This window comes from Dunckerocampus dactyliophorus, chromosome 16 (genome assembly GCF_027744805.1).
Source record: "Dunckerocampus dactyliophorus isolate RoL2022-P2 chromosome 16, RoL_Ddac_1.1, whole genome shotgun sequence".
NCBI lineage: Eukaryota > Metazoa > Chordata > Actinopteri > Syngnathiformes > Syngnathidae > Dunckerocampus > Dunckerocampus dactyliophorus.
Genome location: NC_072834.1, coordinates 7822495 through 7846298, shown reverse-complemented (window position 1 = coordinate 7846298; position 23804 = coordinate 7822495). Strand labels below are relative to the sequence as shown.

Here is a 23804-nt window from a genome sequence, read left to right as displayed (position 1 = left end):
TGGACTTAAGCTATTAAACTTTTGCGACATCTCTCGCAAAAGTTTTGCAAGGTCTCACGTCTTTTTTTTTTTTTACATTTTTTTTATACCCAGCATTTTTCCCCCCATGGGCCCTTGGGGGCGCCGTACTAATAAGGTAAAATTGAATGGAAAACAATGAGGATTAAATAATAATTAATTCATAATTTATTTTTTTGTGTAGCTCAATACAGTTGCACAGAACGGCTGACATTAAAAAGTAAATACAGCTGCTGTTTGTGATAGATTTCAAGTTTAAAATTTACTACTCAAGGCCAAATTACTGTAAATCTCTCATTCTGCTTGTAATGTTTCAAAAACATTTTTTACATTTTAAACACCTTGGAGTGCATTTTTAGCAACGTGATGGGAAAGGACATGAAAAACACAAACTAGAGATAAATGGGAAAGAATGAATCATGTGATTAGCCACAGGAATAAAAACCACTCCGATTATTTTGTCTTTCACATTCAAGTACATAATAAGTAATACATACTTCAATACATACAATTCATACAAGATGTTAAGTTTGAAGTTCAAATAAAATTAAACCATTGCCATTACCATTAATGGCACCCAGCCATAATGTTTATCCTACATAAAGACCAAAAGAGCACATTGACATTTGTATGTGCAGAGGTAGACTGCAGAGAGAGGAAAGTGTTCTCTTTTTCAGGTGCGGCGGTGGGAGGATGGAGAGGCAGGAGGTGATGTGGAGGACGGAGAGGTGCTAGCGGAGGCTACTGGGGAGGTGTCAGGTGAACGTGAACGCAGTCTTGTGGGACTGCTGCTGGGAGAGCCACGTGGGGACGAGTAAGGCGACAGGGCCTGGAGCATTCGTCCACTGCGCTCCTGAATAGCATGCTGCACAAGGACAACAACAGAGAGCTTGTTATAGTAAGTCTTGTAATATACTGTGTATACTGTAATTACCTTGTTTTAATTGTGTGGTTTTAACTTATGGATTCATGTAAAAGTAAACATACCCAAGCTCCATCTGGTCCAAAAAGCTCCAGGAAGTTGCCTATGAATTCCCGTGACTTCTCCTCCCACTTGTGTATTAGGTCCTGGCTCTTCTCCTCCACCCGGTACACAAAGTGCTTGGACTTCTCTTCCACAGTGCGGACCGTCTCTTTCATTTTGTCCACCTGGTTCTGAAGACGATACTTCTTCTCCTGTCGCAACAAAAACACGTGTTTTATTTCTGCTCAGTTCTCCAAAATGATGCAAAAAGAGATTCTGTCTTACGTTAATGAATCCAACATTGAGCTCTCGGGCAGTGTAGCCTCTCTGCAGGTTGCGTCGCACGTAGATGTCGTAGTCACGCACAATGCGGGTGATTAGGTCGGATGTAGAGATGCCCTCTGTCCTCTGGGTGGCCACAAACATCCCTGACACAATGACACACATCACAAGCCTGTATTGACTGAACAAGATAAACAAAATAAACAATTGTAAGTTTGACAAATCCTCACCGGCTGCTTTTATATGCTTATAAACATCCTCCGATCCAGCAGAGGTGTAAGGGATGTCATCATGGGCCACAAAATCAATCTGTAAGTGCCACGCAGTGGTGAAACCCCATCCAAGCCATCTGAGGAGACGCTTGTTTTCTGACTGCAATACATTTAACCTTATGTTTCGTGAGGAACTCAGTGGATAGCGTCCAGGGAGCGTCCCGCACCACCTCGTCAACATAGCGACAGTGCCTCAAGGCCTCATAGCGTTCATCCTCTGTCATCACTGTGTAGCCCTTAAACTTGTGGGTCAGCTCATCACTGCACACTACACACACAGACACACTGCTGTAATGACTTCACTACTGATTCAATACGAATTCTTCGTTCGTTAATATGAATACAGTGAAAGAGTCACGGTGTACCTCCCACTATCAGATGTGTGTTGGGGAAGACATTTTTGGCCTGCATCAGTGCTCGGGCGTGTCCAGAGTGAAAAAGATCAAATATGCCATCAGCGTAGACTCTAACAGGTCTATGAGCTACAACATAAGGAAATGAAACATGCTTCATACATTTTTTGATACTAATAACTGGTCATCATGCTAGCCATTTTTTATACAGACAGATGTGGACAAATCAGATTCAACTGTATATCGCAAACTCATTTTATATCTTTTCAAGGGACGATACTATAGAAATGAAACTTAGATACACTTTAGAGCAGTCAGTGTCCTGCTTGTACAGTATATATTTACTATCCACTGAAAATAACTCAGCACACAGCCATTCATGTACTGTAGCTGGCAACACAGATGAGTATCAAGTTAACTTGAGTCTTGCCTCAAGACAAGTACGTATCATGGTCTGGGGCTGCATGAGTGCTGCCGGCACTGGAGCGATGTGGTTCATTGAAGTCCAGCAATTCTAACATTGCAACTCTGTGAATGTGAGTGTCAATGCTTGTTTGTGTCCTGTGATTGGCTGTCAACCTGTCCAGGGTGTACCCGAAGGTCATCTGAGATAGGCTCCAGCTCACCCATGGTCCAAAAATAGTTTGGCAATGGTTTGTATGACACTGTGGCAACAATGACAGTAACTTGTGAAATTGCGGGACTACCTGGTGTGCCCCTCTTGGCTTGGGCAATGGTGAGCTTTTCATGGGGGACGTCTGATTCATAACCTGTCGGCTTGGCAAAAGCAGCGGGCTCCTTTAGTGCCTACATACAGTATACAATGGCAGCAGAGATTATAAAAAGCAAAAATAACCTTACCTATATTTGTCTGAAGCTCGTCGAGTGTCTATTGAATGCTACATTTAACAGACTGGTCCTCGAAGAATGCATCATGACGGTGGACAAGTATGGACGTGCACTAATTGCTTTTTTTTTTTTTGGAAGTGTGCAAGAAACCAGTTTGGCTTTTAAAAGATTCCCAGGCGTTAGAGTGTATGCGACATATAAATGTCTGACTCATGCAGGAAAAGCATAATCATGTTGTTAAGAGCAATGAGCAATTAAAGCAACTATGTAGGTTTATGCAATTACATTTAGACATATTTGTGAATGATGTCAGCAGGCTTAAGGGTCGGGACGTGGACTTTGTGTTGTGTGTGTGTGTATAATTAGACAACTTTATCTGTTGTGTTGTTCTTTGAACTTTACCTTTTATCTAAAATCTTTAAACCTCATTTGTGTTCTTTTAAAACACTTTTAATGTAATCTATTCCTGAATGTAAATTAGTTGCTGAGCTTACTCAGTACTCCTTACATTGTGTTACTATTAAAACCGTAATGAAAATGAAATACGTTTAAAAGACTTTCAGATTTAAAAGAAAAACTAAACACACCACCTTAGATTATTGTTAATGTTGTTATGATTGGATTATTGTTGTTGTTATTATTGTTATCATTATATACTGTACCACTCAAAAGTTTGGAGACACTTTCGCATTTCATTGAACAATAAAGTACTAGACGAGACTATAATACTTTATATACATACTGTACATATTGTACTGCTATGCATTTTCATTTTTAAAGCCCAAATGGATGTCATTAAGCTTGCACAGATGTACCTAATGACGTGGTCAGTAATTGTATTACAGCTATAAATGGAGAGTCATGTTGTCCCACCCGTTTTATGAGTTAACCCCCTCCATCAGGGGTAGGGAACTTATGGCTCGGGAGGCTCTCAGACATTTCTTAACATGATGAAATTGATTTATTAAAAAAAAAATAATTCACTGACATTTTAGAGTAAACCATTACGCCCATCACAGTGTTAAAAATAACATTCAAAATCTAAAACTTTCTTATGCATTTTAATCCATCCATCCATTTTCTACCGCAATGCGGTTGGCCATTGCCAAGGCCGGCTGTCCTTCTGATATTTTTTGGGTCAGACACCAAAATGGATTATTACTGCATAATGCAGTAGCCTGCCCGGGTTATTGAGATGTCAAGAAGTAAACTTCCCTCTTTTAATCAAATAGTCAGCTAGCTAATTCTGCGGAGCCAACCCTTCTGACGAAGAAGATGGTGAAAAGAAAGGACATGGAGTACGGTGCAAAACCATGAATCACCTGAAGTCTCACTAATGGTAAGAAGCATTTTATTTATTATTGGATAGCTTCGGTATAACAATGTTATTAAAAAGAATGAATTCAGAGACTTGTTATATTCTAAAATAGTTTGTCTTGCTTAAAAATGCAAGCATTTAGTTGTATCCAATGTTGAAAAATATTATATGTCTCTATTATATGGCTTTGATGGCTGTCTTAGCCAAAAAGGTTCCCGACCCCTGCTCTACATCCAAGCCATTAAAGAACCAACTGGCATCTTTGATATTATATTTTTAGCACAAGTGAGGTAAAAAGTCAGGTTTATACAATCAAGAGAGCAATATTTTCAAATGTGAATTGTACTTTACCCTACGTGAGCCCCCCCTTTGTCCCCGCGGGGCCTGTTGCTGGTTGTTGCCACATCTGTTGCGCCTCCTTCCAGCCATCCTTTCGAGTAAAGCGCTCGACAAACCTGTGGCTTTCCACAGAAGATTTCCAAGCCTCTATCTGCCTCTACACATACATACTATCGGCCCGCCTGACCCCAATGATGATAAAATGCAGTGAGCAAAGTTCACGTTGCTCTAATGTAGTGTGTGCTTGTCATCGGTATCTGTCAGTTCACTTCCCTGTTCTCCATGCATGCTGAGTAAGATGAAAACTTGCAGAAAGCTATAAATAAATGCTGTGCTAAATAGTTTAAAAAAGGAGTAATTTCTTAGAAAAGTTGAAACTAATGTTGACACCAACTGTAGGTGAACTTGTACATTGTCAGCCTTTTGAACCAGAGTGGAACTGTATGTGCTAGTGATGTCATTTCTGTTTAAAATACACTTGTTATATTTTTTCAATTATTTTATCAATTAATAAGATAAACTTAGGCTGCAGCATACCCCCTCGGCCCGAGTGAGGGCAAGCGGCACAGAAAGTGGTTGGATTTCTTTAAAGATAGGTTGACTAGCCAACTTCCTAGTGATATGCTGCCCTCTAGTGGTTATGGAAGGGACAAGAGGAGCACACCTTTTACTGTGTGACGAGTAAGCAGCAGTGGTGGAGCCAGAATTCTGTCATTGGGGTGGCCAAGGTGAGACCATTACTCACATAGGGGTGGCAATACGTTCATACTTGAATTGTCGAGATGGCCAGTGCAGTGGCCGTGGACCGTCCATTAGAGAAATTTATCCTGAGCAGTGTGCCGAGGACATGTTTTCAATGCATAGTTTCTGGATTCCAAACCCGCGCAGGTCATAATACGGAAGTGGATGCCGGTTGGCACTCATATTTTAACTCTAGGGTCCTTGATTTACATGCTTACTCATGCTGCTACTGAGAGCTTCAGTTACTAAAAGATTGATGTGCTGAATCACGCTTCAGAATTTAAGTCAAAGTAAACATATTGAGAAAACTCGACCGGAAATGACCGAAGTAATCATGGAAAACATACGTACCCCCACACGGGAAGTTGTGTGCTGCAGTGAAATGCGTCCATGCGGAAACGGCGGTTAGGCTGAACTTAATGTTCTTTACCTCAGACCTGACATTGTAATAATTGTCCCTCAGCCATGGGAGTGTGGGGGGAGAGTGACCAAGGGTGGCCACGGCGCCTGTAGCGCCGCCACTGGTAAGCAGTAAAAAGTTATACCGAGTGCGTAAGTTTATCTGAGTTGTAGGAGTTTTGTAGAAGTTTTGACGAAACCGAAATTATATTTCACTTTTATTCGTGTCACTTCAGAATGAAATAACCTGTGCTCTTTAAAAATTGTGAGTCAAAATCACACGCAATAATGTTATTGTGCCTCTAAATTAGCTTTATTCTTAGACCATATTTATTCAGCAATCACAGCATCAAAATTGACAAAAAAAATAAAATGGGAATTTATTTTCAGCTAGAGACCATGTTGTGTGTCGTGACGTCAAGAGCATGTTCAACGCACAGATACCAGGAGTGAGCTGACAAGAATGTTTCACCTGTGAGCACAATGACCTGAAGCAAGGGGTGTGGCCATCCTAGTGAGAGCAGGCAGGGAGGGCTAACTATCTACTTAGACTTCCTGAAGTGAACAGTGCTGCAACATGTAAGGATACAAACACTGGGTAACCTTTTAGAGTCCAAATCCTTGGACACAACAAGACAGGAAACACTACCCTACAACTAAGGTAAGGTAAAACGACTAATAATACAGTTAACCACATTATTTGTAAGCAGGAATGCCTAACAATGTGCACATGTATCAGTAGAAACTAGTCACACACTGACTAGATTTTTGAATGCCTCCTGTTCATTAAAGTCACATTAGATCACTGTTTGATCATAAATAAATAAAAAACATGTTCACGTAATCAGTGTCACTTAGATTTTGCAATTTAAATGGGGTTGTTCTTGCATGGCCATGTGTGCAAACATGGGAGGATCAGTAGATAAGCAACGAAGGCAGTCTGCTTCCAGGACACAAGTGTTGACAACTTTGAAACAGAACATTTAGACGAAAAATTACAATCCTTGCCATGATGCATATATATATTTATATATATACACAATATATTTGTTTGTGATGTGGTTTGCAATAAAACCAAATCTTGTTTTATTTGTGTTTTTCCACCTCTAGATTCATTCGCATGTAGTCGGACTCAAGAATGTCCCTGTGGCGATACCTGACACTTCTCTTGGCCGTAACTGTTCACATATGCCAAGGTAAGGCCCAGTGTACCTTTTATTTTGCAGGACAGTAAATGTGTACTGTAAACTGTAATGCGTACGGGAAAAAAGAGTCAGAGGGGAACTAAAAACCACATTGAGACACTTCAATGCGGTTATCCAGAAAAGCAATGTCCCTCATGTACCCTTTGTCACACCTCAGATGACATGTATCAACAGTGTGGCAACACATCAAGTAGTTTCTATTGAGTAATAGATACTGAGCATAGCTGGTATTTCTAAACATATCAGTGAAGCCGACTGAACTACCTTTTATATGTGCAGTATATCTCCTCTACTGTACTGGAAAAGTATAGTTTTTTACGTATTGTATGTAAGAAGTGAACAATGAGGCGACACCATGTTTCCACTTTACAGCAGAATAACAGATTCTAAAAGGGACAAAGGTGCATTTAGTGTAACTGATCTACCCCATGAATGCCTCATCAGGCACTTAAAACACAAGTGATACAAATCATGGAGTAACATTTTGAAAGTACACACCACTGAGTGGCCAGGCTGGTCCTACATGGCCACATAACGAGGCACGGGCCAACAGTGAGTGGACTGGGACAAAAAATTGGTGCTGGATTTTTTTGTCCAAGAGTAAAATGATTTATGGGTGGACTTACAGGGTATAGATATAGTATGGTTATCGTATTCCGGTACTTTCGGTAACTAGATTTAGTTGTAACGCGCTACACCATGTTTCTAAATGGAAACAAGCTTTGACTTGAGCGTCCATTTTTCGCCTGGTCCTAGTGCAAGGCTTGTCTGTATTTTCATTTAATATAACGTAACATTGTAAGGCGCAGCAATAAATAAATAAATGAACTGAACCCATCGGCCTAATTTGGCCAGCCAACCGGGAGAACTCCCGGTATTCCCAAAGGCAAATCCACTCCTGGTTTAAGGTTTGGCACTCGACCATAATTACAAATCTCTTTTTTTGACACCACTTGCTTGAATAGCATCTTGCGGAGGCAACTTACTCGTCAGAAAAAAAAAAAAGAGTTAGTCCAACAATCGTCAGCAAGACAAGTTAACCGTTGCTAATGTCCAACGTTTTTGACCACCATCGCAAAATGTGCAGAAAAGGGGCTTTTGAGAAGAAGGGGACGTGGAAGAGAGCTGGGAACCCGGTGGTCTCCAAGAGGTAATAATGATTTTGAATGACATAGGAGACAGGATAAACTACATGGGAGGCAGCCTCAAAGACAGGTTCAGCAAAATAAGATATAACCAGCACAAAGTACTGAACAAAACACATTAAGGAAGTGAAAAATATACTGCATCACTTCGCAAACAAATTGATGGTCTGGAAGAGACAGTAGATGCCTTTTTAAAGAAGCAAAATGAAGAAAAGGATCGCATCATATCGCAAATAATGTGGCCGGGCCCTGTGCCTGGGCAGCTGATAACAGAAGATGAGCACAAGATAATGTCGCTTCAAAAGAGCAACAGATGGCCAACTTTCTGCAGTCAAAGAGGGTGGATGGAAGTGAAGTGAAGGAAGTGAACAAAATTGTGAAATGACAAAATGTAAGCAAACAAAATATTGTGTCAACGTGTAACAGATATGGTGTGATGAATTATCAGTAATAGATATGGAGATCATTTGATGTTCATTATCTGAAACAATTAAACTATACCATACCAAAGCTTTAGTGGTATTGGTAGAGGCGGCAGTGGCTCGGGAGGTAGAACAGGTCGTCCAGGTGGTTCAATCCCCGCTTCCTCCATCCCAGTCACTGTCATTGCGTCCTTGTCCCTACTGCCCCTTGGGCAAGACACTTCACCCACCTTGCCTCCCTCACTGATGTATGAATGTGAATGAATGCTGGTGGTGGTTGTGAATTGGCAGCCATGTTTCCATCAGTCCACCCCAGGGCAGGCAGCTGTAGATCGCCACCAGCGAATGAATAATGGGTTGTGAAGCGCTTTGGGTACCTTGAAAGGCGCTCTATAAATCTAATCCATTATTATTTTTATTAAAGCTTTTCCATTATTTGCCCCACACAGTTGAAAAAGACTTCCTGGAGGTTTCCTTGGAATCTTAGACATCCAGGCTCATCTATTGCTTTTGTGTGTGCTTATACAGTAAATATTTACGTGTCTATAATAGAGGCATCAAGAATGAGTCACAAGTAGAGTTGTGGTGTTAATCATTTTAAAAAGGGAAACCGACTGTAATATGTTGAAATACCCTTTTGCGCAAACCTTCTGCCTAATTCCAGGAATAACATGAATAGCACTAGCACAAGCACAAGTCCGAGGCTTCAGTACTAGAGTACTAGTTACAGTAATGCTAGCACTATGTATGTGGTCTTAGCTGTTTAATGCAGTCGTTACTTCTACAAAGTGTGCCTGTTGCGGCAGTCTAATTGTACAATGATGTGGTTTCCTTCAACATAACATTAGGCATCATGCAGTGTCCCATAAGTTCCACTTGTTCACATGATAATTCTCATCTGACTCCACTGTGTGCTGGGTGTTTACCAATAAGAACTCCTGTGGTCTTAGACTGCTCCACAAATTGCATCTTTTGGTGTGTCGATGATGATGATGATGTGGGTTAGATGTCATTATTTTATAGTACTAATTAAATAGCAAGATCGTTGTGTCTCATGATCTTTTTAGTGCTGTTTTTGGAGTATTTTAAGCCCCCGGTTTGCCATTCACACAGTCTAGAAGAGCATAAGTAGGACATGTCATGGGGAAGTTATTGTTGAGCCCAATTAAATCTGCCTTGCAACAAGCAGCTGCACGTGCAGTGCATGTTATGTAATGTGACCATGTTAAGCTATGTTTGTGCAACTGCTAGAGAGCTTTTGAGTTATATAGTTTTATAATTACAATAGTGACCAAATATGAGACCGTTTTTACCAAGAAAAAAGTCTGGAAAAAGGTTGTCTTGTTGTTCGTAGCTTAGGGATTTATTTATACATGCACACCAAAGCAACCTCTCAGTCAGAGAAGTCCGAGCTTTTCTTCCTGTCAGCAGACTCATCTGTCAAGAAATATGATAATAATCTACCAGTTGTTGTTTCACTGATGTTCGAAAAAGGGTTTTAAAAAAGGGTTCATTTTGTCTTAAAAAAATATTTATCCCCCCAAAAAGAGGGGTTGTCTGATTTCAGGGTTGTTTTATATTTGGGTCATTAAGGTAATAAAGAATGATAAATGAATCGGTGACTGCATGCTGATTTGTTTTTGTCCTCGCCAAATATAAATATGTCTTTTCCGCTCACTTACAGCTGAGAAATGTGATGACTTGGCAGATTTAGACCTGGGTCATGCAATCATCGGCACCACCCTGAAGATGAGGTTGCTGCTGTTCACCAGGGACACCATTCAATGCGGCTCACTTCTGTCTCACAGCAACCTGTCGGCCAACCCGAACTTCAACTTGTCTCGGCCCACCACCTTTATCATCCATGGGTATCGGCCCACAGGTTCTCCCCCCGTGTGGGCTCACCAGATCACAGAGCAGCTTCTGGCCAGAAAGGACCTCAATGTCATAATAGCAGACTGGAATTACGGAGCAGCTAATGTGAATTATTTCAAGGCGGTGGAGAACACACACAAGGCAGCACACAACCTCACTGCCTTCTTTAAAAAGATGCAGGTGACTACTTGGATGTCCCACTCCGTCATGCATACAGTGGTTCGACTTACACAGGATAACAATACCTTTTTGGTGTCTGATGGTTTTTGCAGGAGCATGGTGCCTCTCTGAGTGATATCCACATGATCGGAATCAGTCTCGGTGCTCACATTTCTGGTTTTGTGGGTGCGAACCTAAATGGGACAATTGGAAGAATTACAGGTAAGAATTTTGAATACAGTTATTAAATGCAATGTATATTATATTACAAGAAAAGCTTTTGTGGGCAAAAATAGTATTTCAAGAAGAAAGTCTCAATCTGACGAGAATACTTGCAATCTTTTTACTTTATTTTAAGAGAATAAAGTTGGAATCTTAATAAAATGTCATCCTTTGAAAAATATAGAAAATAACGATATAGTCTTATGAGAAACAATCTTTGTAAGGGTTTTTCTGGCAGATGAAAATCTAAAATCCAAGGATAAAATCATTTTAAAATGTATTTTTACAAGCAAAAACTAGAATAAAGTCGTAATCCAGGGGCGTCAAACTGGTTTTCACCGTGGGCCACATCGCAATTATGGTTATCCTCACAGGGCCACTTTTTATAATTCTATTTTATAATTTCGGTAATTATTACATACATTTTTCATTAATAACTAATAAAAAAAATAGTCATTTTGAATTGGATTTGACAACAAAAAAATCTAAGGTTTTCTATCAATATTGACAACAAATACATTTAGCAAGAAAGATTGTCTTTTTTTATTAAAAAAAAAAGTTGTTTTTGTTTTGTTTTTACTTTAATATATTATTTTATTATATATTGTAAATGGAATGATAAATGTTTATTAAATTATTGTAAAAATCTATTTTAAATACAACATTTTTCTATATTATTGTAAAAATATTTTTATATATTAAAATTGTTACTTTATTTAAATATATTTATATAAAGTAAAAAAAAAATTATTACAGACTACATATAAAAATACAATATAAATATAATTTTACAACAGTATAAAAGTAAAATAATGAAAAATAAATCTTAAAAAAGTAAAGACAACATTAATATTAACAACAAAATTACAATATATATACAAATATGGCAAATAGGCTTTCGCGGGTCACATAAAATGATATAGCGGGCCAATATCCGGCCCCCGGGCATGAGTTTGACACCTGTGTCCTAGGAGAATAAATGATCATAGTATTGTATAATATTTTAGTAATTTTATCACTTTCATGTCAAAATTCCCATACAAATTTAAACAACAGTTTCTATTGTATCGCATTGATTTAACTTTGACATTTTAATATAATTAAATTAGCACAATACATTTGACTGTATTACAGTATATGTATTATTAATGTATTATAAATGGTAGAAAATGTAACCAAATATTATATCGTTACTCTATTAGTTACTCTATTAGTGTGTGGGGTGGAGTAGTGTTGTTGCTCATAGCCCCCAGAGGTAACAATACGAATGGATCCCTGCACTGCCTTCTCCAATGGGCTCATCCAGAATTTGAACCGGGTCATACCTCAAGTCCAGCGAGCCATGCTTTATAACACATACTGCATATCCACAGCTCTGGATCCTGCTGGGCCTCAGTTCACTGGTACTCCTCCAAAGGACCGCCTGGATCCCACAGACGCCCTGTTTGTGGATGCTCTGCACACAGACATAGACGGTAAAAATAATAAGAATGATGACGTAATGAATTATGTCATGCTTTAACGTGGTGCTGTTTGCTCCAGCTTTGGGCTACAGAGAAGCTCTCGGCCATATTGATTTTTACGCCAATGGAGGAACAGATCAGCCTGGCTGCCCCAAAACCATCTTTTCAGGTATCTTCATTTAAATTAAAAGAAAATTCAAAATGTAAACATCAGTGATTTGTTGTATTGATAATGTCTGCTTCCTTTCGATTGTGTAGGCACAGCCTACTTTAAATGTGATCACCAGAGATCAGTGTACCTTTACTGTGAGTCCCTGAATCACACTTGTAGCAGCAGAGCCTTCCCATGCGCCTCCTATAGAGACTTTATGGATGGGAACTGCATGAGCTGTGACCACTTTGGTGATGCCGGATGTCCAGTTTTTGGTAAACACTCACTCCTATGATTGCTAGAATAAGGAACACATGCACATGACATTAGGTACATCATCAAAAATCTGCCGTTACAGACATAACAGCGCTTAGTTATGTCTAAGAGGTGTTCAGTTCACAATATTTTATTGCCGCTAAATCCATTATTAATTGTCATTTCACTCCATTCCAGGTTATGACATTGACAAATGGAAGGATGTCTTGCTGAGGATGGGCCAAACAAAAACATTCTTCTTCACAAATAAAAAGTCTCCATTCTGCAGTAAGAAAGATGAAACACATTAAAAAAAAGATATATATAATATACTGTATATATGTATGTGTGTGTGTGTGTGTGTGTATACTGTGTATATACAGTATATTTATATACTGTATATATTATAGTCATTCAATAGGACATTTTCGGTTGTTTTTTCAATTACACGGCAAACGTAGACAAGAGGATTCACCGTATGTCAGAGTGGTCACACGTCAGAAGCAGCAGGCACGCTCCCTGTTTTCTGCATCATTAAAATGTTCACATATAGGCTAAAAAGTCTTTTTCTTTATTTGTATTGTCACGTAGGACCCCAGGAAGGGGCATTGACTAATGGGCATCCGTAATAATAAACAAAATCAAACTAAATACTTGCTGAGAAACATCTCACCATGTATGTATCTTAATTAAAGCGAGTGTCATTTTGTCTAAAATGTATATGGTTTCTTTCAGTGACAAACTACAGGCTGGATGTGGTGATATGGAATCAGGACGTACACTGGGGATATATTACCGTCAAACTACATGGGAATGGTACGGATGCTGTGGCAAAAATTGACCAGTAAGTCAGTAGCTTAAATTGCATATTTCTATTAAACATTTCTTCTGTAGTTTTCTTTTCATGTGTGTGTGTGATTTTTTTTCCCCCCATCGTACAGTAAAGAATCCCAGTTCAAGAAGTACACGGAGACAAAGTTGTTTGCTCAGTTTGACACAGACCTTCAGTCAGTCAACAAAATGTCTCTCTTGTTCTCCACTGGCAATGTTTTCAAGCCCAAATACAAACTACGTGTTCTTCGGATTCGCCTCACGCATCTGGAACGTAACGAGAGGTATCGGCAGACGCCGGCCATTCACCCATTTGATATCTTGCCATCTTTTTTTAATTTGTTTGTTCAACTATGTCCATCTCAGGCCTTTGTGTCGCTATGACTTGGTCCTGGAGGAGGACAAAGAGGTCACCTTCATTCCTCTTCACTGCCAAGAGTCAAACTTTTGAGGCAAAATCACATCACAAACCGGGACCATTCAGCTTGGAACTGAATCCTCCGCCATGCACTCAACGTTATATATCGAATGTACTGTCTTTTCTGATGGAAACAAAAAATCTTTATTTCTCACAACCTCATTAAAATAATATAACAGTATTGCTTGTGTTCATAAAGTGAATGTAAATAGATGTAAATGTATTTGTCCCAGACCTTTTATTTACATATTTGTTTCCATTATAGTTCCATTGTCATCAATATGGTGTTTATTTATTTGTGTGAATGTATTTGTGATTGATTATTAATAATAAAAAAAACATTACATTGCTTGTTTTTTTCCTGTCAACTGTTGAAAAACAGAATTATTTTAATGATCAGTTTGTCCTCTCCTTTCCTGAACACAGTCAAAAAGAAATCAAATTATAAAAGAAAATCCTCAAAATACTAAACTATGATAAAAAAAAATTGGTACTTTTAATTTAGATGCAGCACACATACACACACACACATTCATTCATTGGCCATAATATTAAGTACACCCCCTATGCAATGCAAGACGAGCGATTTAAAATTGTGCCTTCACAAAGACCTTACAAATCGCTCGGTGTTATATTTGTCTCATCTGTGCATTCCTGGGTATGTGATGAAGATGCTCGCGTCGTCTTCCGCCGTGGTACACGCACGTAAACAAGATGGCTGCGGCGCTCCGTCGCGGAAGTGGATGCAAGATTGGACAGGCGACAACAAATATAACCCAGAGCGATTTGTGAGGTCTGATTTTTTTCAAGTAAGCATTTTTATGATGCAAATATATCACTCATTTGAACGCATATTGTTTTGAGACGCCAAACTCTGGACTTAAATGACCCAGCAACTAAGCGGAAGTCACAGTTGATGTGCTACACTGCTGATGGGGATGTCATACATACCCTTTAACAATATGTTTATTATTGTGGCTGTAGAACTGCACTGACAGTATTTATTTACATTTTAAAACATCAAAATAGAATCAGCTCTCAATAGGATGACATAATTCTATACCGCTGCAAACTACAACCACAATAATATGAATAGAAGTAATGAGATGATTGCCCTCATTTAGATGATTTGTCACTTGGACATGTGCTTCTTCATACGTTGTATCTCCATCTGAAACACACAAAACAAAGAAAACATCATCGCATGAACAACCCATGCACTCATTGAAATACACAAACCAATGCTTGTTACCTGTAAAGTCAGACGAATTCTCTTCTCCTCATCCAGCTCATTCATCAGCAGTTTAATTTCTTTGCTGCAACACAAGATAATGAGTTGAGCAATACATTCATGTCATAAAGAGATGTTTAATACGACTGACAGAGGGCTTCCTACTTGTGCTGACTCTTCATCTGTTCAAACTGCTCCCTCAGGTCTCTCAACTCCGACTGCAGTCGCTCCAGTTTGGGTGACGATGTGGGTTCTGTTGGGCTTTTTCGAGGTCGGGGTTCTGATTCCAGGCCCAGAGAGGTCTGTCTAGCGTGAAGAACAGCTGACAGAGCTTTGGGAAGCAGGGGGGAAAGCGTAGGGGAAGAGAATGGGAGAACGCGTCTGGGTTCGTATACCTGTGAAGAACAATAGAGTATTTGAAACAGAAAAGTTTGTATTAATTTTTTTCTGTCATATGTATTATTATGTTCCATAAAGGGAGCCTGGGCATATATTTTTGTATTTTTTTTATACTTACAGCTCCATTGTGACTTGTTTCATGAGAGTTTTCTTGTGGGATTGAAGAATTCAGCTCTCCGCTCTGGTTCCCTTTTCTTTCCATCAACAGCGTATGCACCTTGCAGGCCCTGTTCAATTTGAAACATAAAATAAAACGTCACATTTCAATTTCACTGCTTAAAACTATTGTTTAAAATTCAACTTTTGTAAAACTGTGTAAAGTCGTGTGCTTCAGAAGAGGGCTTCATTTTCTTAGGTAATGCTGTATTCAAATATTAAAATTTAAACACATCACAATACAGTTGGCCCTCATTTACGTATAGCGGCTAATCGGTTCCAGATCCGACCATGATAAGCGAATTTTCCCAAAGTAGGATTGTTCTTTATGAATGGAATAATTTCGTAATAACTGTTTACGACCTTCTAAATACGTTTTTTAACATTAGCGCCCTCTAGGCATGTCCAAGTTCCCTGTTGTTTGGGCTTGTCGCTTGCCAATTCCCAAGTTCCCTGTTGTTTTGCGCTCGTTTTCAGACAGCTAGTCGCTTATTTCTCTTGCAAGACCTGGCAACAATGACACACATCCCCCTACACTTGCTACATGCTTATATAAGTAATATTACTAACGTATTTGTCCATTATAATTACACACACACACAGTTCTTACAGACAGCCACTAACCTGTGCAAATAAATACTGCAACTTGTTCAATGACGATGATGATGCTACGTTAGATACGCGTACCCAGGCCTTTGTCTTTGAATGAGAGTACAGTACGTCTTCTGAATGCCTTATATTTGTATTTTTCATTTAGCCATTTTTATTCTTGACCAAAAATATACTTTAATATGCATATTTTTGACTAGTTATAGGCCGCAGTCAACCGCAAAACAGCGAGGAACCACAACATGACTTTTTAATTACCATATTTGGAAAAGCTGATAGATGAAGCCATGAAAATCTAAGTGTGATGACTGCATACAGTATAAAAATATGCTAAAACAAATAAATAAAATATACCAAATAAAAATGTACATAAAAAATATTCATATAAAAATGTATATAATATACGGTATAATGCAAATATGAATCATAAGACATACAGGGCTCCCTGCTGTACAAGTGTGGTTAAATTTATCCCCCAGACAAAAACGGCATACATTAGACATGTGCCTTATACTGTATAGTATATTCACTAGCTATGAATACTTCATTAGGTACACAATCCAAATACCGATATTCAGTAGAAGAGGTGTTTCAAAAAAATTCAGCCTTTACATGGTAATACTGTTAAGTTTTGATTGACACAGTGAGAGGTATTACATTACTTGGATTTATTGTGGGTGTAATAACTAATACATCATAAATACGACAGATCGAAGCAAGTCGGTGTGCACAAATGAGGACAGCAGAATTTGTAGTCTGCTCTTGTTTTACGTGTGAACGCCATCATAAAGATATAATACACACATCCCCAAATCAACGTCAGATGTCTCTCATTAACAGACACGCTAAGCCAATTAGCAAATTGTTAAGATGCTGTACAAATACATTAACTCTTTATTACTTACCGTGTTTAGTGAGCCTCCCCAGTGAGATACAGCAAAATCTGTGGTAACTCAACACCGGCCATTGTAGCTCGCTGTGGTCTTCACGATGTGTTTTGACGAGGCGTGCAGCACTGAGGGCTATGTTTAGCACAGGAGCACCACCCTGCTCACAAATACCACCAGGCAAGAGTGAAGGGCGTCTCAGAGTGAAGGACAAGTCGTACAGGGTTACAAAAAAGGAGGCTGATGACATATCTATTTTTTTTCCAGGTATCCTTTGTGAAATTTATGGTTTTGATTGGTGGAAAGTCAATAAAATATCTCCACTTTTTAGATTTACCCGCTTGAAAAACTTGGGAAGTGCAAGTAGCAGTCCTAATTAATGAGAAAGGTTAGTGGGCAGTGCTGGTGTCCCTCAAAACTGGTGCTCATGGAAGAGAATATATCCAAAAAGAAGAGACGTATGACCAGAAAAAAAATGTCTTGAAAAAATTTAGGTCCATGCACTCAGGTTTGCAAAATATGAAATTCCTTTAACATTAAAATACACCAACACATATAATAAACTCTAGTGTATTTTAATGTTTTGTAGCCCATTAAAGGCCTTTATATTTTTCAAACCTCTGAGCGCCTGGACCTTGACTTTTCATTCCCTTTTTTACGGTCATTAGGTCTTCCTCTTCTTTTTAGTCAAAATCAATGTTAACTCAAATAGGAAGGCAGTCTTTTGCAAACCACTGTTTGCACCAAACCATTTTTTTTTTTTTTTTTTTTTTACATTTCAGCATTTTCCAGTAATACATTCGAACGAGAAAATGTAGGTATATGCAGGTGTATTTATGTAGGTGTACACAACCCTGCATCTAACTTCAGTGTACCATTAGCCCAACACACATTCCAAACCTGATATTGAGCTTCACAATTTTATTTCAAATGATTAACTGAAGAAAAGAAATATACAATAGGAGACAAGTGTCTTGACAGCAGCTTATAACGAAAGCACCCCTAAATTGTACAATATACACACAAAAAAACTAACAAAAAGGTGCAGCATCATCCTATGACTTAAAGTAAAACTTTCTAGTGTGGGAAGCCCCAAATATTACACACACACACACACACACGTTAACAGCACCAAAATCTACAAGGTTTTGTTTAAGTGGAGGTTCATTGTGAATGCAACTTAAAAAATGTAAGAAACACCACCATCATGTACAAGTGTGGTATGATAGACTCTTTCCTGAGTCTCCAGTAACAGAACCTGCAAAAAAGAAAAAAAAGCAATGAGTTTTTATTCTCTTGTAAACAGAAAGGATTGTCCAGCTAAGCACAGTCATTCAGAAACAGGTTTTAGTGAAAGACAGCTCTGCACACCTGAAGTGGTCACCAGCGTTGTTGGTTTGGTCCTCGGTTGTAAGGAGGACGTTGTCGAATCACTCTCATGTTGCGGTATTTGGACATGATGCTGTGACTTTTTCGGAACACTGGCTTCTGGTTTGGGAAGGGACGTGGCACTAGGCTCTCCTTAACAAAAGAATGATATCAGTTAGCATTAGGAGATTGACAGAAAAAAAGTGTCTAATCGCAAATATTTTGCATACCATGAGTGGTCTTCTAATATGTCCAGTTGTCTCAGGGCCTGGCCGCCTTGGCCCAGGAAACTTTCTCTGTCAAACATCACAGTGAAGATCAATACACAACATACATTCAAAGGGCAAAATAAAACAACAGTATGGATGAAGACCATGAAAGAGCAGTACAAGTTTGTGTACTTGTCTTTATAGCATTTCCTCACTCACTTGCATGGGTCCAGGTCTTCTATAAGGCCGTGAATCTGACATTAAATTAGCGGGCCTAAAAAAAAAATAAGTGAGGCAACCTCAGAAACTGGACAGGTCTTCCACATTTTGGCAGTATTAGAACCATTAAGATATTCACCTGAATATTCTCTTTTCCAAATAACCCCGTTTTCTGTCAGGTGATGGTGACCTTGATTCGACTTTTGAGGTTCCTGACCTGCGTTCTTAAGAGAAGGGACCAAATGTTTCAATTGAAGACTCAAAAAGCCTGAATTCTACCATACTTCTCAAGATTACACAAGAGGAAGAAAGAAAGTTACCAGTCTTTGACTTTGGGCTACAATCTTTGGAAGGAGAGTCATCCTTGGAAGTGCTCTGACCGGCTGCCCAGTGGGACACGACAACAAGGTCACGTTTCTCAACAGGAGAAGATCTAAAGGGAGATGAACAGTGATTAGGTAAGCAACACACAAGGTTCACGTGTCAGCATTTAAATCAGCAATGAACTGCATAGCTTTATAGGAAGAAAATTGGGATATAAAGCCACAAATCACACATTGGTACTTACAAAACCATGGAATGTCCATGCTGCTTTACTCCTATTTTTTGCATTGAATCAATCTGAGCTCTCTTCATTTATGCAGTGATCATTTAAGTGGCCGTTGTGGTGGGTGTGTTAAAACATCACATCAACAAATCTTCAATCCACCTCAGATCCGTATTTTATATGGTCATGCTGCTCCTCAAAGACGTTTAGGGCGAGGGCTTTCCGTGTGGTGTCTATTTTCTTCTAATGTAAATGGAGTTGAGCCTTGACTGCTTGTGAAGTTTAGGGGGAGGAGCATCCAACTTCACACAAGAGTCCAGGTTTTTCACAAGCATACAACCACCATTACAAGACACCTCAGCTCATCTCAGAAATCAGAAGGTTGAGCAGAATAAAGGGCTTGCGGACTCCTCTTCTTTGGGGGGTGCTTTTAGAAGGCCGGCAGCACAAGTGCAGGTCATCTTTTCCATTTGCCTTCCTGGTCCTGAATGTACAGTGGAGGGCTGTGACTTACATATAAGGGCTACTTCAGGTACAGCGGAAATAGTGGCCATTTTAAGATGTTGGGCGGGATTTACCAAGTGTTCATAGACCATGTCATAGCCCATGTGCATTTACTGTTAAGAACAAGCAAGACGATATGAGACTGCATACATCTTTTCCAATGCAGCCACAAGCTGGACATCAACTTGCCATTTCAGTCTTGGTCTATCTTGAGCCTTTAATTGGGTAAATCCATACAGTCTTGCAGTCAGGTCAGATGACCTTATTCCTGTCTTGCTCATGCATTGTGGTTGGGGTATTATCGGAACTGTTGCTGTAGAAGGACTGCAGGATTATTGGAAATTACAGCAGCGTTGATGGCTATATGGTAACAACTTTGGTTGCTGAATGTTTACATGGCCACCCGGTCTGCATAGAAACAATTCAGATACTTCATCCCCCAGCACGGATATGGTTTAGGTCTGACGTACAAACCACAAGGTAATGCCCTTGTAAGTGGTTATGGCTGTTGAGAAGCAGAAGTGTGCAGTGCTTAAGTGCAAAGTAGTGCCACATTTGCTTCTATTTCTCCACATGTGAGGTGTCCTTTTCTGGCATCAATTCATTCAAAATGTGAGCTTCCTCTTCCAAGCTTGTGTGGCCAAATTGGCTGAATGCATTTTATCAATGCAGGAAGATGTTGGAAACATTTGCTCTTGTGTTAAAATAGCTTGATTGCTGTACCAATTCATGTGCAGAAATTCTTTAGCCACTATGAGTAAAAAGGAATGCAGCAGCGCTTCAAGGTCCATTAGTCACAAACTCCTCTTGAATGGCAATTAAGTCTTCTCTCTCAGTGTAAAACAATACATGAAAGGTTGGACTAGCTTGGTTTTTAGGATACTCCTTAAACAAGCCAGATTTCATGGTGACATGGGTCTCTTCAGGTGGTCCATGTGATTCAAGAGGTTGAAGTAGTCTTTACAACATGGAGACAACCAATAGAAGAGGGGTCATGCAGCACTGAAACACATTGTCTGCCAGAATTTGAAGCGTGTTTGCTTTAATGGTGGAACAGCACAAACATATCTTCTCTTTATGGCATTGTGATTCATATGCAGACTGTAGATAGGGAGGCATTTGGGGAGGGCGGAATCTCACAATTTAGCGCTTTGCCTCTTGTCCATTTTTCATACGTGGTCTCATGATCAAAACATTCTTTCTTGACCTCCCAATCATCATCATCAAGCCCCTGCGAACAGTGCAAGAAGGAAGATACCGTACCTGTGTGTATTCAAGGACCGACGAGACTCCACCTGTTCATTTCCGCTATCAGAGTCACGTGAGGACCTGCTTGCTGCACCTTCATCTCTGTCAGGGGACTGCTGAGGTCTTGTATTCCTTGGTTCCAGTTTTTTCAGAGGAACCGGATTCGACTGGAAGCGCCTCTTCCTGATAGCAAGAACAGAGCTGGGAGGTCCCCGGTAGGGAGCATCACCCAAACGGGGCCTAGGTCTGAAGGGTGGAGGAATTCTGAGCCTCATGGGGGGCTCAAATCTCATTTGTCTGCCTTTAAATAGGAAACTTTTATCCCTAAGTGATAAGGGTCTACCACCAAATGGTCTGGGAATACTGAGGAGTGGAATTCTCTCTCTTCTGGGATACTTAGGGCCACTGTGGTCCTGTGTAGGGCTTGATGAGGACAGGCTGATGTCTGATAGTCTCCTCTTACGGGGGCCTGTCAGTTGCCTATCCTGGGGGCTCCTTTGGAAGGATGAAGATGGCGGAGGGCCTCCTTTCCAAGGTGGGGGTCTGATAAGGGGCAGGCGAGGGACATCTTTTACACTCTCAATGCCATGGGGTCTGCCGCCCTGCCTCTCCATGGGACCATGATGCCTCCTGGGGTCTTGCTGTGATGACCACCTGCATACCCATCAGACAATAGAGAAATTGTTACAAGAACAGATCCTCCTGCCATGTTAAGTGGTTGGCGGAGCTTTTTACATCTCAAAGCCATGATAGAATGAAACTGGAAGGAGTGGAAATTATTTTCAATGTGCCAATTTATGACCAATTACAGACATTCTTCTCAATGGTAGGTGAAACCACTATCATATCTTATTAAGACCCAATAATTATTTTGTGTGGGGCTGGGTGTAGGTCTCATTATGACCCATGTGACTGAGGTCTGCACCAGCTTCAGCCTTCTCTTTAATAATTTTAACCAGCTGAAACTTCCATCCTGTACCTCTCTTGACACGAGCCTCTCCCCTGCATCTCTCTTGGGCTCCTCTGAGAGCTGGAGGGCCCATGTTCGCCATTGTGTGGATGAGCGAACGCTCCATTGTTGTTCCATCGCTTCATCCCGTGACCAGAGTCGGCAAAGGGCCTCCCTCTTGGACTGAAATCCCCACGAGGGCCTCGAAGCCTCTGCTCCTGGTGGGGAAAATCTGGCTGCCTTTTGGGACCTCTGAATGAACCCTGGAAGGCTGGTGCAGAGCCTGGTCTTTTGTCACCTGGATGGCCACGAAAATGTCTTGGGGAGGGTGATCTGTGACCTGAGGAGTGGCCATGCAGAGGAGGGCCCCTATGACCCGGGGGCCCTCGGGACTGGGGACTGCGGGCTGATGACTGATGATGGGCATGAGGGGATCGGTTCGGCCTGGATGAAGGTGGTCTCCTCTGGCTGTGATGTGGCTCCATTTTGGGAGAATATGAATGATAGGAATCCTCATTGTGTGACCTCCAGTTATTGAAACGTGGCTCTCTTTGGTCTCCCATAGGCAGACCTCTTCTGTCAGGTGGGGGTCGTCCTCTACCTCTCGATTCTCTCCAATTTACAGAAGGCTTTCCTGGGGCGCCATCGGGGTCTCTTCTTGATTTTGAGCTGGGGGAGTAATTACCATCCCTTGGTCCGCTGCCATGGCCGTCTCCATAACCTCTGAAAAAGGGGAAGGGGAATTACAATCATATCAAATTATGCAACTCACCAACACCTCAAAGCAGCTGCTTGCAATTTAAACTGAGCATTAGACATTACCTGGGCTTTATGCGTGGAGGTCCAAAATGTGGTCGGACCATCTTTCGTAGTGTCAGAATTACTCACCTACAGGAAATAAAAGCGTGTCAAATTACAATGTACACGAATCAAGACAGTACCGATAAAATTGATGAAACATGGAAAGTTTTCACTAGTGACTGGTGGAGAATTGCATGTCAAGCGTTCGCCCCAGGTGGAAGAGCTATAAGTGGATCACGACGCAGTCAACAGGGCTGACTTCGCTGTAGCATATTCAGCCTGAAGGAATCAGCCTTCGGGTAAAACAAAATTGACGACGAATGTCTTGGGCTTGTTGCAGTCAAGCATACATTACAACAATTACAAATATGTTGTTATTTAAAATAGCAACTAATTCTATTGAGGCATTTCTTAATGTATTTTTGGTAAGAACACTTAAAGACGATTGTCTCGGCTGGTTAATGGCGACCGCTACGGCGTAACCTCACTTCGGGCTCTGGGGCCTACAAACATAAGTTCATACAGCTGCTTGCATGGCTCCTATCTTTCTCGTGTTTGTCAGAAAAAACACATATTATGCAATAATCAACAACTGCATGAAGTACATATAATACAGTAGCAATAACGGTTTCATGTCGTTGCTTTTCCTAGCACGTAGTAGGCTAAAAGACAAGCTAACTATAGCCAAGCGCAGTTGCTGCAAAATGGCCTCCATTTATTGACGTTATAGCGGAAGGCAGGAGAAAGATAAATGTTACATTTAAATGGAGTGAAATATGACTCACTAATCGCTGACTGAGAGATTTATACCGACCTACAAAACGTGCACACCGTCGAAGATTCGCTACTCAGGTTACTCGCGCTTCAGCTGTTACTCCGCGTCGAAATATACTAGATGATATGGTAAGGAAGAGTCTATAGCAGTGACGTCAACATGTCGTAACGTGTCGTTGATCATGTGATGCTCTCTGAACCAATGATGTTCTTAAAGCGCGA

At 40.3% G+C, this 23804-nt stretch overlaps 3 protein-coding genes across 11 annotated transcripts; 1 reads left to right on the top strand and 2 right to left on the bottom strand.

Annotated features, from left to right (window-relative positions):
• Positions 1 to 207: 207 nt before the first annotated feature.
• Positions 208 to 5569, bottom strand: LOC129169135 (choline-phosphate cytidylyltransferase B-like). Of its 3 annotated transcripts, XM_054755230.1 has the most exons (8): positions 4408 to 4582; positions 2597 to 2696; positions 1902 to 2018; positions 1653 to 1804; positions 1495 to 1573; positions 1268 to 1410; positions 1006 to 1194; positions 208 to 883 (listed from the first exon to the last, which is right to left on the bottom strand). In XM_054755230.1, exons 1-8 carry the CDS (start codon positions 4483 to 4485, stop codon positions 692 to 694), a joined length of 1050 nt encoding a protein of 349 aa, XP_054611205.1. In that variant the 5' UTR covers positions 4486 to 4582; the 3' UTR covers positions 208 to 691. The 3 variants fall into 3 exon arrangements, with proteins under 3 accessions (XP_054611205.1, XP_054611207.1, XP_054611206.1); XM_054755232.1 differs by lacking the exon at positions 4408 to 4582 and adding an exon at positions 5488 to 5569 and having other exon boundaries at positions 1902 to 2696; XM_054755231.1 differs by having other exon boundaries at positions 1902 to 2666; positions 2751 to 4558.
• On the top strand, positions 3942 to 14032 carry lipia (lipase, member Ia). 7 transcript variants are annotated; one of them, XM_054755227.1, is made up of 12 exons: positions 5070 to 5123; positions 5926 to 6196; positions 6646 to 6731; positions 9992 to 10362; positions 10455 to 10563; positions 11937 to 12038; positions 12106 to 12195; positions 12285 to 12452; positions 12631 to 12720; positions 13168 to 13276; positions 13374 to 13547; positions 13630 to 14032. In XM_054755227.1, the coding sequence occupies exons 3-12, from the start codon at positions 6674 to 6676 to the stop codon at positions 13712 to 13714; spliced, it is 1356 nt and encodes a 451-aa protein (XP_054611202.1). In that variant the 5' UTR covers positions 5070 to 5123; positions 5926 to 6196; positions 6646 to 6673; the 3' UTR covers positions 13715 to 14032. The 7 variants fall into 7 exon arrangements, with proteins under 7 accessions (XP_054611201.1, XP_054611200.1, XP_054611204.1 ...); XM_054755228.1 differs by having other exon boundaries at positions 10116 to 10362; positions 13374 to 14032; XM_054755223.1 differs by having other exon boundaries at positions 13374 to 14032.
• Positions 14033 to 17869: 3837 nt separating this feature from the next.
• si:ch211-114c12.2 (uncharacterized protein LOC336578 homolog) lies at positions 17870 to 23762 on the bottom strand. The gene is made up of 10 exons (XM_054755222.1): positions 23623 to 23762; positions 22830 to 22895; positions 22038 to 22730; positions 21074 to 21712; positions 19080 to 19192; positions 18899 to 18983; positions 18760 to 18814; positions 18562 to 18627; positions 18335 to 18484; positions 17870 to 18221 (listed from the first exon to the last, which is right to left on the bottom strand). Exons 2-9 carry the CDS (start codon positions 22868 to 22870, stop codon positions 18344 to 18346), a joined length of 1833 nt encoding a protein of 610 aa, XP_054611197.1. The 5' UTR covers positions 22871 to 22895; positions 23623 to 23762; the 3' UTR covers positions 17870 to 18221; positions 18335 to 18343.
• Between the last annotated feature and the right edge of the window lie 42 nt (positions 23763 to 23804).

What these genes read in the sequence shown, in the direction of transcription:
- LOC129169135 (XM_054755230.1), bottom strand. Translation starts at nt 4,485, where the DNA reads ATGGCTGGAAGGAGGCGCAACAGATGTGGCAACAACCAGCAACAGGCC. An exon ending in AAAGGGGGGGCTCACGTAGG is followed by an intron (nt 2,697 to 4,407) that starts GTAAAGTACAAT and finishes TACTGTATGTAG; the next exon opens with GCACTAAAGGAGCCCGCTGC. An exon ending in AGCCAAGAGGGGCACACCAG is followed by an intron (nt 2,019 to 2,596) that starts GTAGTCCCGCAA and finishes CTTATGTTGTAG; the next exon opens with CTCATAGACCTGTTAGAGTC.
- lipia (XM_054755226.1), top strand. Translation starts at nt 6,674, where the DNA reads ATGTCCCTGTGGCGATACCTGACACTTCTCTTGGCCGTAACTGTTCAC. An exon ending in CCTTCTTTAAAAAGATGCAG is followed by an intron (nt 10,363 to 10,454) that starts GTGACTACTTGG and finishes TGGTTTTTGCAG; the next exon opens with GAGCATGGTGCCTCTCTGAG. An exon ending in GACAATTGGAAGAATTACAG is followed by an intron (nt 10,564 to 11,936) that starts GTAAGAATTTTG and finishes GCATATCCACAG; the next exon opens with CTCTGGATCCTGCTGGGCCT.
- si:ch211-114c12.2 (XM_054755222.1), bottom strand. Translation starts at nt 22,870, where the DNA reads ATGGTCCGACCACATTTTGGACCTCCACGCATAAAGCCCAG. An exon ending in TAGCCCAAAGTCAAAGACTG is followed by an intron (nt 18,984 to 19,079) that starts GTAACTTTCTTT and finishes CCTTCTCTTAAG; the next exon opens with AACGCAGGTCAGGAACCTCA. An exon ending in ATATTAGAAGACCACTCATG is followed by an intron (nt 18,485 to 18,561) that starts GTATGCAAAATA and finishes TCTTTTGTTAAG; the next exon opens with GAGAGCCTAGTGCCACGTCC.